This window comes from Anas platyrhynchos, chromosome 4, assembly GCF_047663525.1.
Source record: "Anas platyrhynchos isolate ZD024472 breed Pekin duck chromosome 4, IASCAAS_PekinDuck_T2T, whole genome shotgun sequence".
Taxonomy (NCBI): Eukaryota; Metazoa; Chordata; class Aves; order Anseriformes; family Anatidae; genus Anas; species Anas platyrhynchos.
The window spans coordinates 47,329,003-47,340,763 of NC_092590.1; the positions used below are offsets into that span (position 1 = coordinate 47,329,003).

General features: G+C 41.5%; 1 protein-coding gene across 2 annotated transcripts in view; it reads right to left on the reverse strand.

Moving 5' to 3' along the window:
* The window catches only part of RPL7L1 (ribosomal protein L7 like 1), a 31,724-nt gene that overhangs the window by 3,276 nt on the left and 16,687 nt on the right, over window positions 1-11,761 (reverse strand). The window contains exons 1-2 of one of the 2 annotated variants that reach the window (XM_027456892.3): window positions 304-463; window positions 59-167 (exon numbers count right to left, since the gene is read on the reverse strand). In XM_027456892.3, the coding sequence (XP_027312693.1) occupies window positions 59-167; window positions 304-317 (123 nt within the window). In that variant the 5' untranslated portion in view covers window positions 318-463. Of the gene's footprint in view, window positions 1-58; window positions 168-303; window positions 464-11,761 lie in introns of those variants that run through there. The other variant, XM_072037500.1, reaches the window with a different exon arrangement.

Here is an 11,761-nt window from a genome sequence, read left to right on the forward strand (position 1 = left end):
ATAACCCCACAAACACCACAGAAGCAGATTCCCGGGGAGAGCCCCCCGCAGCCCCCACCTTCCGCTTGTCGAGGAGCGCCTGCTTGGCCTGGGTGGCTTTGATGGCCTGGTACGCCTTCCTCTTCTTCAGCAGGTTCTCCGGCACCAGTGGGATCCGCCGCTTCGTCCTGCGGGGCACAAGCAGCCGCTCACACACCCGGCCGGGTACACGCCGCCGCCCCCCGGCCGCCCCCCGGCCCCACGCTGCCCGCTGCCCGCCGATGGCGGCCGATGCGCGGCCCCCCCTCCCCTCACGGCACTCACTCCGTGTCCGCCATCTTGCCGCCGCCACCGCCGCCGTGCGCATGCAGCGGGCGGGGCGTGTGATGGCCGCCGGGGGGCGGGATGGGCGTCAGCACGAGGCACGGAGGGAAGGGGGAGAGGATCGGGGCTGCCCGCGCGCTTTGGGGATAACAACCAGATGGCGGTTCTTTAAAAAAATAAGAGATAAGCGGTGGAAGGGCAGCCCCGAGCACTGACTGAAATAGGATGCGGGCGCACTTTGAGGGGCACGAGCACTGGGAGGGGAAAAAGTGATTCCCCAGCACCTGCCGGGCGTCAAATGGCTGCCTCAGTGCCTGGGCACGGACCTCAGGCTTTGACGTGTCCCTCCCGGTGCAAGATCAGCAACACCATGTCAGGAGCCTGTGACACGCAAAATGCCTTTCTAAAAGATCTTGCCTTGCTGCCTCTCACCTCAATGCCACACATGGCCTCAGCAGGAGGAATGAGACCATTTCCCTCCCTTCCCGGTGGCTGCCAAGTGAAGCCATTCCCAGCCCCAAACAGCAGGTCCTTGCTGAAGGGCCACATAGCCCAAGTGAAGACACGGAGGCCACACAGCACACATTATGTGCAGGCTGGCAGCTGGGCACAGCCACATTTCAGGGAAGGGTCTTGAACATGGCCACGGTCCTGTGCAGTAGGAAGAGACAATCACACCTGTGGGGTAGTAGGGGCGGTGTGAGGAGCACGTGTAGGGACAGGGAATGGGGAGTTGCATTGCCAGCTGTAGTCTGGAGAGGTTGCAGAGGCAGGTCAAAGCACAGAATCATGGAGTCATAGAATATCCCGAGTTGGAAGGGACCCACAAGGATCAGCAAGTCCAACTCCTGGCACCACACAGGTCTACCCAAAAGCTCAGACCATATGGCTGAGAGCACAGTCTCTTAGGGAAGAACCTCTTCCTGATATCCATCCTGAACCTCCCCTGTCAGCTTGACTCCATTCCCTCGTGTCCTATCACTGTTGACTAAAGAGAATAGATCGCCGCCTGCCCCTCCACTCCCCCTCGTGAGGAAGCTGTATGCCACAATGAGGTCTCCCCTCAGCCTCCTCTTCTCCAGGCTGAACAGGCCAAGTGACCTCAGCCACTCCTCGTATGTTTTCCCCTCTAGGCCCTTCACCATCTTTGTAGCCCTTCTCTGGACACTCTCCAATAGTTTCACATCCTTATCGTACTGTGGTGCCCAGAACTGCACACAGTACTTGAGTTGAGGCCACATCAGCACAGAGTAGAGGGGGACAATCACTTTCCTTGACTGAAATAAAAGATTTTTCTTCTCAGGGCTGGGAAATCATCAGGTTTTCATGTGTTCCCGAGAAAGAAGCAGGTTAGGCAAGATAGGTGTCCCAGAGTATAGGCAGAAAGATCACCAACTTTCACTGCCGGGCCCAGACAAACCGGGTTCCCAAATGCATGTCTGAATGCGACTGTGTCTCTAACAATAAAGTAAAAATATATATTTCAAATGGCTGCTGATGGAACCTTTACAAATTTCACTAGAATGTAACTACTCTCTGAGTTAAAATTTACACTTCACTGTCCTTTTGCATTCATGTGTCAGTCAACTCCCAGCACCAGCCAGAGTGCCTGTCCCAGTCAGAAAGGGCTGCCCGACCAAGCTGGGGCAGTGCAGGTACAACCACCCTCTGTGCTCTCCAAGTGTCGAATGAGAGTAATTGTGTCCTGCCAGTCCCAGGTAAAGTGACGTTTACATCGAACATGCCAAAAGCTTTGAAGAGGAAATTGCCCAAGCACAGGGAAAACTTATCCAGACAAAACAGAGGTTGCTGATGCAAGCTATCCAAATGTTGAAGTATTCATAGCACAAATGTCTTCCTGGATTACATTCCCAACATATGGTATGAAAAGAAAAAGAGAAAGGAGGCAGGAACCGGAGTTGTTACTCCCAAACCTCAGAGGTTTCGTCACTGTACTTCCTGCAAATTGGCTTGTGATAATCCTGTGGAAAGAAAAATATGAAAAAAATAGAAGTAGCGAAACAGTAAATATTAAAGGACTGTTGCACTGAACCTGTAGGAACTTTCAAGATTATAGAAACACAGTCAGGATTTATGTATAGGATTGCTGGATTTGGGGCTGGACCCAAGCATGCACTCTGGAAGGGGGAACTGTGATGAACCAGAGCACTGGGCTAAGGAGACGGGGGAAGCAAGCCCGGGACAGCATCTGGAGTGTGCATATCATGTGTGAAGGTGGAGAGCAGGACTGAGGAGAGCAGCCTAATCCAGCTCTTTACATCACACTGAATGTCCTCAGTTGAATGACAGGAAAGCACAGATGAATGCAGGGCTTGAGCAGACAGACCGGCATAGCTGGCAAACAGCTGGAAAAAAAAAAAAAAACACACCAATGTTTTTATGCGTGTGTGTTTTTGTTGTTGGTGGTGGTGTTTTTTTTGTTTGTTCGTTTGTTTTTCCAAATTCTTATTCGAGAGAAGGGGGAATTGTGGCAAACGGTTTGGACAGCAATCTCACCCGCAGATGGTGCCATAGCCTCACGGAGGGGAGATGTTGCGTCTGATGAGGTGTTACTTGCGCTCTGCAGCCTCCTCTTGGCCAGGGAGGGTAGAAGTGTGCTGCATGCCTGCACGCTGGATTTGTTGCTTTAATTACATCTGTAATCATTTGATTTTTACCAGCCACAGTTAACTCTTCAGTTAAATAGCTGAAAATCAGAGACTTTCACTAAAAAGCTCAGTAATGCCAAAGTTTAACTGCTTCACCTCAATGAAGCTGCAAACCTTTACAACTCTGTAAATTAGGCCACTTCTCTTTTGACACCTAATACCCGAATATATGTATTTAGAAATGGGAGCCCACATTCTGGCACCTGCTCAGATACACGCTCTGCAAAGAGCATGCGACTTGGAGAGTAAAACCAGCTTCTCACCAGCTATTCTTTGATGAAATCTTTTGGATTATGGAGCAGAAAGCACATGAAACAGATCATATGAAAGTTTTATTTAAAAAAAAATAGAGGCAAATTAATAAATTTCACTCTGCCATGAGGGTAAGCTGCTCTATATAGAAATAGCTGAAGTCTCTGGCAGCTCACAAAGGGAAATGTGGCCCAATTAAATCTACGCACAAGTGTGTTTTGTTTAACAAGGGAAATACAAGTAGGATCTTGGGTATTTCATTATTTATGGAAAGGAAACAATAAGTAAATAAATATTTCAAGTGCTGTTGCTATGAAATGTCACACAGCGTAGCAGCATACCCGGGCTGACTTGTTAAACATTAACTAACAGTTACCGTATATTAATGAATGACTATTCAAACGTCCTCATTTGCAGGCTTAGTCAGAAAAAATATTATCTTTCCTATACAGCAAGCTGTTGTAAATTGACTTTCAGCACTCTAAGTCCCTATTGTCTTCATTTTTCTTCATAAGACCTTATATTTTTTGAGATTTCCATTAACTGTTACAGATAAAACCAATGACAGCATGTTTATGATTGTCACCATCAGTCAGTGATGGATTAAATGATTCCTCCTCATTTACAGGTCATTCAGAATGAAAGATAAAACCATTTTCAAAAGGCTGGAGCAAAATGATGGATATTTAGTCATGCCACTTGCAGCCATTGCTATTCAGTGACTTCACAAATCAGCTAGTGGCTTCCCCTCAATATTGTTGGTGAAGGACCTGTGTGAGTGTGTTTTCTCCATACTTCTCCAACACACCTCAGATAAGGCTCAGAACTCACCCAGGGAAATTATTTCTGAAAACCAGGTTTTTATGTAATTCAAAAAAGGCCTGCTTGGTTGAGGAGGGTGGGTGGGGACAGAAGAGATTGCTTTTAAGGACCAAAATTGAATGTGTCGTATCAAAATAAATCATCCATAAAGCAAGTCAGGAAAACATGACTTCTTTTCATCAGCAGGATAGAAAATAACCCCTTTTCTGTACCACAGAGACTTCTTCCACTTTAATTTCAAAATATAAAAATCCTCACAATGTATTTTTTAACAAAGCGTGTTACCTTTTGATACATTACTGGCTGTGGCAGGTCTGCTATGCTGTTTTGAGGAGGCTGTGTTTGAAAGGTTGACTGGGAAGATCAAAATCAAAAGGCTGCCGATATCTTTCCAGAAGGAGCTCCCTGGAAGGGAAGAATTTTTAAAAAGAGCATCTCTCAGATGGCCTTGCTTTGTCTGAGCTGCTTGCCTTTATAGGTAAAACCTGGAATATTTTACACATGACTAAGAGTCCATGCTCTAACCACACTGGTCCATTTTGGAGTGCTGCTGCAGCACACTCACAAACATCTTTCATGGTTTCTACCTAACTTGGCTTGAATCTCTTCACAGTGCTTCTACAATTCACATAGGTGCTGCAGAGCTGCCCAAGAGCAGATCCCTTCAGTATACTTGGGACTCCATTAAAGCAAATGAAAGCAAACAAAGGCAGATCTCTCCTTTGCCCCTTGCAGTCCTTACATGATCTGGTTCCCTCTCTTGAGTAAAGTGTCTTGCCAGCTTTCATTTTATTGTGATACTTCAGGCTGATATTTTGTGTCGCATATTTTAATGTTCATTTTTATTACTTCATTCATGGACACAAAGCTGCAGCAAGTCTTTTATGCAGTTTTGAGGAGGCTGCGTTTGAAAGCATGACTTTGGGACCGAAATCAAAAGGCTGCAGATATCTTTCCATAGGGAGCACCCTGGAAAGGAAGAATTTTTTAAGAAGAGCATCTCTCAGAAAATGAGGTCTTGCTTAGACCTAGACATTAGAAAATACGTTAAAAATATGAAAAGTTAATAGGTATGTCTCAGAAAAGTAGATGCTGTTGTTTTGTTTTGTTGTGGTGTCGATGTAGTCCTCTTCTCCTAAAGGACCATAACTCTTGTTTGGATTAAACATTTAAGACTATTTCCTCACTGCAGTAGGATTTAATTGTGTGGACTTTAGCCGCAGCTTAAATCTTCGTTTTCATCATGCCAAAGGCCTAGCTTTCTGGAGGCATCTGAGTGTTCCTCTTTCCATTAATGGAGATGTTTGCTATTTGGGGTACAAACCATTGTTTTTGGATGCACTGGTGGTGAACTGTACACAGCCATAGAAGGAATAACTTGCACCAAAAGTGCTAGTCATCTGTTTTACTGGATTTTTTTTTTCAACCATGAATGATGGCATTTGTAGACTCTACATTTCTAAATTTTTAATCCTAGACAACAGTTTATGTCCCCAAAAGAATTTGTTATGACATGGTTACTGCAATAGAAATTTCCAGCCCTTTCTTTATACTTACTATGCTTCTGTTTAGATAGTGTTATGCTTCTCGTGTTACTGTTTTTCTTGTTTTTCTTAATATTTCTACGAGTGGATAGTTAATAGGAATAGTAGCTGCCACAGAATAAAGAATATTACTGTTCTTTAGTTAATAGCAATATGTTGCACTGCCATGTTTCCATAACTCTATCTAAGCCATTTAACTCTATAAATATAAAGCAAGATAATGTCTGTGAAGCAAGTATTGAACTGTTTGAAAATGCAACATATTCAGCTTGAAAGAAAAAAAAAAAAAAAAAAGAAAAAGTAACAGAAATGTTGCTAGTTGAGCACAAAAATATGTACAAAAATGTGTAAAATGTGTGAAGTTGTGTAAACAAAAGTAAACATGGTAAAATATAAGTATGGAAATGTAGTTAAGAGATGAGTATGTCACAAACGTACTCAATTTAGCATGCACGTGGTTAGGGCTCCTGGGACAAAATCTGTCGTGTAGGATAAAAGGAGGGACGATGCTGACCTGGCTGCAGAATCAGTGCCTGCATTTAAGAGAGGTTGCTCGGGAAAGGAAACACGGTGTGGGTAACAACACGGGGCATGGATTCCAGGAGCAGAGGCAGGAGGTGAAGCATCTTGTCCATAAAACTTCTTGCCTTATTTTATCCTCTGACATTAACAGGAGAGCATATAGCTACATTAAATTCATTTTGAATCCCACAAAACCTCTACAGACAACATCTGCTGTCTCAGAACAAAAAAAAAGAACCATGTTTGAAGTCTATCACTCTTGCCAGTGAACCATGTCCCAATCTGAAACCTGCCTGTAATGAATTCTCTGTAAAAAGAAATAACAAATTAAATTCTGTTTATTTTACCAGATCGTGATCTAATCTGGGGAACACTTTAATGGGGAAAATACCTTGTGATCTTAAATTATGTCCATTTTCAGATCTTTTAAGGAAAAAGTTTATATGATTTGGAAAGAGGCCCAGGAACTGTTCTGTATGCACACTAAAACCAATGTTTAACAGAGAAAAAAGCTGTGTGGTGTAGGACTTTCTTTCATGAAAATAACAATCACATGGAGATAGACTAATATTTAATAAAAATATTGTTGTGAAAATTGTGCATACATGCTTTTTTATTTTAATAACAGGGTTCCTTAACAATAACATTTCTGACAGAAATCCTGCAAATGCTCCTCAAGGAGAGTAGTCTGGGTGTAATGAAGGGACATGAATGGGACTAGTATCGGTGACTATTTGGCAGATAGTGGCTGCCTAATATGTCAAATTAAAAGGTCTAAAAACATATGTTTTGTGGTTTGCATCTCCATGGGGAAAAAAAAAAAAAAAAAAAAAAAAAAAAAAAAAAAAAAAGAGAGAGAGAGAAAAGAAAAAAAAAAGAGAAAAAAAAAGCGTTGAAAAACAATTCCATACAGTGGACCTAAGTCATAAAGTCAAAAATTAAAAACTATTTACTTATTCCAAATATTTTGTCTTCTTTTCTTCAAGAAATCTAACTCAGATGCTTATTCCTTTCATTTACAACATTTTGTAAATAGAACATGACTTTCTAATAAAAAAATAACAGCATTTTTCAGGAAAAGAGAATCTGGCATTTCTGTGTTTTGCACATGTTGAAAGGAAATGCTTCATGCTTCAGATTTCTGCTCTTGTCTTTTTACTGAAGGCATTTGCTTTCTTTGGCTTTCTGAAGACTTTATGATTAACCCCTCAGAAGTCTATTTTGTGACCTTAAAATTTGTTGAAAAACTGCACCTGCAGCACCGTATCAAATTGCAGATAGCTTTATGGAAAAATACTGGTGCTTGAATCCATCCTGGCCATAAGATACACACTGCCTGATAAACCCCACATGTAACAGAGTTCACTGCATCTGCATCCACGGGAAGTCCAAGAAACAGCCACAGGATTTTTGAGAATTTTTCTCCAGGTATGGCCTCCTGATACATGAGCACACATTTGACGCAAAAGGAGTCTATATGTTTATAATCAGTTTTTAAAAAGCTTTCAAAATAGTTTAGCATTGTTTTGAAGTTTTCACCAATTTCAAAGGAAATAGCATCAGCCAGAACTCAGTATTATTTAAAACACTACTTTCTAAATACTGTGCGGTATGCATCTTATAAATAGATTCAAGTAAGTACGTAAATAAAATGTCTCTATTGACTATGACAAAGCGATACCACAGTCATCACAGCAAAATCAAGTTGCTTGCCCCCCTCATTTTGATATAACTAGCAACCCCATCTTGCAAGCACCTATTTCTATGAGAAATCCCCCTGCTTCCCGTGCCCCCACAGCTGGCTTTGGACCTGTCCCACTCCGAGATATTTGCTGGGCTGGGCCACCACGGACTGGCTGCAGGAGAGAGGAACGCTGCATCTAGAGGCAACGCTGCGCTTGGTAGGTCTGAACACGAGATCGTGGCTCAGTCTGCTCCTTCAGCTGTGGCTTCATTGCCTTCCTCACGCTGCCTCCTGTGTGAGAAGCAACAACTTGGCAGTTTTCAAATACTTTTTAATGTGGGATTCTCCCACGTTTGCAAGACCAAGTCCTCTAGCACTCCCCCAGCTGAGTAATAACTACTGCTGTGATTTCTTTTCTATCTTTAGTGCGATTCATTGTCAAGTGTTGGAAAATATTCCAACTTAGAAAGCTTGATTTTATAGAAACTACTGTGAATACTTCACTAGAAGAAAAGCAGACTACTAATAAACCACTCACACTGTTCTCAGTTATTGTCCATGGAAATTACGCCTGGCATAGTAAGAGCTTCTGTGCTATTAGAGATTTACATCTATCAAAAAGTTCTGACATTTTCTGAGAGTGGTGGTACCTATTTACAAGTTTCTGAAGTGAAAGACTTGTAAGAAATGAAAAGTAAAGTAATTTAATTTTGCTTTAAGGTGTTTATAAAGGCTTGATTAATGAACCTGAAATAGAAAAATTAATGTTTTCCAATTACAATAAACAGTTTTCTGTCTCGACTAACCACACCAGAGAGTAGTGTGTACTATGAATTTAATTGTAACTTTAAAGAAAAAGGGGGGACAAAACCAGACATCATTCTAGATGGACTCCACAGGTCTCTATGACCTCTCCTATCTCCACAGGGATGAAAAGCTACATTTTATTTATGATAAAGGAGACAGATTGCATTATGTTTGAGATGAAAGACAATGAGAGCAGAATAGCTGTCTTTTCCACACTCAGTAATTGGGAATCCTGCCTCCTACTAGATTACTTTTTAATTGAACCTTAAAGATAAAAATGCGCCTAATTATGCCATTTAGGTAGCGGAAGCATGTTTGTAAGTACACCACAGCATGAGCTATTCATAAAAACACTGCAGGCTGGGGAACCACAGAAAGGGATGGAAAGGAGTAGGCTAATTAGGAGGCTTGTCACTTCAATGCAGACAACTTCATGGGAAATGCTTTGTGTACCCAGATGTAATTTCTGTCCTAAAATGTCAATGATTCTGATACAAGTGTGGTAGTGCTAGAGAATTATTTCTATCAACAGAACAAAACAAAATAAAACCCACATTTAATTATTCTTCCTAAATGGCCCAAGTTATTACTCAGCAAACTGCAAGAAATCCTTCAACAAGTCCAGCTGTGGAGACTAGAGGGGGGAGCTGTTGTTTCAAACAAAAGAATCAATCTGAAGAAAATTAAATTGGTATAAAAGGGAGATGATTTTCATTAATGTATGTAAAATCACAGCAGAATAGTTTTACTCGTTTGTAGACTGTACTACTGAGCTCTAAATGAAGCTGTGATTCTGAGTGCTGTAACGGTGCATGGCAATAGGACTATAAAGATCCTCTCACCTTTTTCCCTGTTAATTTATGCAGGGAAAGATCTGGTTGGAACATTTTATTTTGCCTACAATTATTTGAGATAACTGCCTAGTCAAGATAAAGAGACAGAGCATTCGTACTTGACCAGGGTATGCCAGATAGGAAACACAGAGCCCAAAGGAAACAGTTTTACCCCTAGGAAGGAGCTGTGTCCCTGCCTCTCCAAGCTGCTGATGTGTGGCAGGAGTGAAGGGAGAGAGGAGATGGTTGCAGGCTCCTCATGAAAACCACAACCTTTTATGGGTGGGATTTTAGCCCTTTACCAAAGCTGAATTCTTCAGTACCTGCAACCTCAGTAACTGAGCCGAAAGGTTACACTACAAGAGTTCAAATAAATTTAAAAAATAAAAACAGTGAATAAAAATGCATCAGCGTTTCAAATATTCATACACGAAATGTTGGGTTCAAGGGTAATTACTAAGCATGGGAGTGAGATTTTGGAATTAATATAATCTTTAAAAAATCAGCACTATGCTTAGGATGATAAAAATAATTCAGAATTATTCAAAAAGGGACTCAGAACAAAGTTTTAGAAAAAGTTTTAGTTTAGAGACCATCATCACATTTCTATAACCCTCAGCACGTTTTGAGTGCTACAGCTTTGATCAGTTTTCATTCCCCCCTCTGTCCATCCTATACCCCTCCTCCCTTCCCCCTGAGATACAAAAGTAGATTTGGAAAAGCTTCAGAGAAAGAAGATAAAAGATGGAATGGTTTCCATCTGTAGAGCAGTTAAACAGAATGGACACACAAGCTGAAAGAAAGGTATATGGCAGAAAATAGTCAGTAAAATCACAACTGATGTGGTGGTTGTTTCTGGTTGTTTACTTCTTTTTCCAGTAAAAGAAAAAGGGAACCTCAGATGAAAATAATAGGAGGCAGATTCACAACAGGTAACCTGTTCTTCCAACACATGAACTTGTAGTTAAGACATATTCTGAGAAAGCTAAAACTACATGCATCAAAGACTGAACAATTTCATGGAAAAACAGAGATATTGATTACAAATGACACCCCTTCTGGCTCTAGAAGTATCTAAGCAGCAACAGTTGGAGGTCTTGGAAGTATTCTTGTGGTTTGTCACTTCACATTTCCTTCATTCTTCCTAAAACTTTACTTCTTGTCGCTGTCAGAAAAAGACTACAGCTAGATAAACCTTTAATTTGTCTGAGCCTAGCTGTTCTTATAAAACATGCCAAGCCCCATATCACTGTTGTTTTTTTTTTTTATTTTATAATATCATCTCTTCTCCTTGAATGCTAGGGAAGGGAAGATTGGAGTGCGAGTGCACCTCTGCGAAACAGTTTGGATAACCAAGACATGGAGAAAAGGTAGACACATTGGTGGCAGCTCTGGACAACCATTCCCTTTTCTTCTGCAGCTGGTGCCCAGCCTTCTCTGTTTGCTGACTATTTCCCATTCATTACAGTCACCCTCATATTCAAGTATCAAAAAGACTCAGTTCTCTTAAAAAGAGTTATGAAAAAAATGCTGGTGAGTCAGGAGTCCAACAAATCAAAAAGACGTGTCTGGAGCAAAACACAAGGAGGTGTTAGGCGAGTCAAAGATCAGGAGAGGAATTTTTGACCCTACAACAGACTCCTGAGAGTTAGAACTGACATGACACATCTGCCAGCCACTTGCATATTAGGAAGATGCAAATCTACGTGCCATTTTCTGGGACAATATTTCCCCTGCAAGACTGGAAATCTATTTTCATTATCAATTCGGGCCTGCAGCAAAAATTGGATTCTCAAATACTCACAGTTCTGTGGTTGTCTTGGCAAAATATCTTTCAAGTATTCAAGCTATCAGATGGATGCAAAACATCATTTGAAAATGCCACCTAACACACAACATTTAAGTGTCTTACACCTAAATTAAAAAGGTTTTGATTCTGTGCACAGACTGTATTTTCCGTCAATGGTCAACTCTATTAAAAAAAAAAAAAAAAAAAAAAAAAAAAAAAAACACTGTACAAAGTCAGTGTTGTCACAGAACAGCCAAATAATCCTGCATTCTGCAGGAAGGACTGATAGAAGAGGGGCTGATCTAATCTGACTGCACGTCCTTCTTCCATGGCCACCTGCCCCTGTCCTGTTTTCCTGCATTTTGAGCAAATCCTTTTCAAATCTTTAAAGAGCCCTAGATAAATGAATCCATTCTTGCAATGAACAGTTATCACGTATCTGAAAGCTAAAAGGATGAGGAAATTTGTCAAAGACCTGAGTACAGGTGGAAATTAGTGAGAAGGGGATCAAGGAGCTGGCTGGTTAGCTCCAGGTA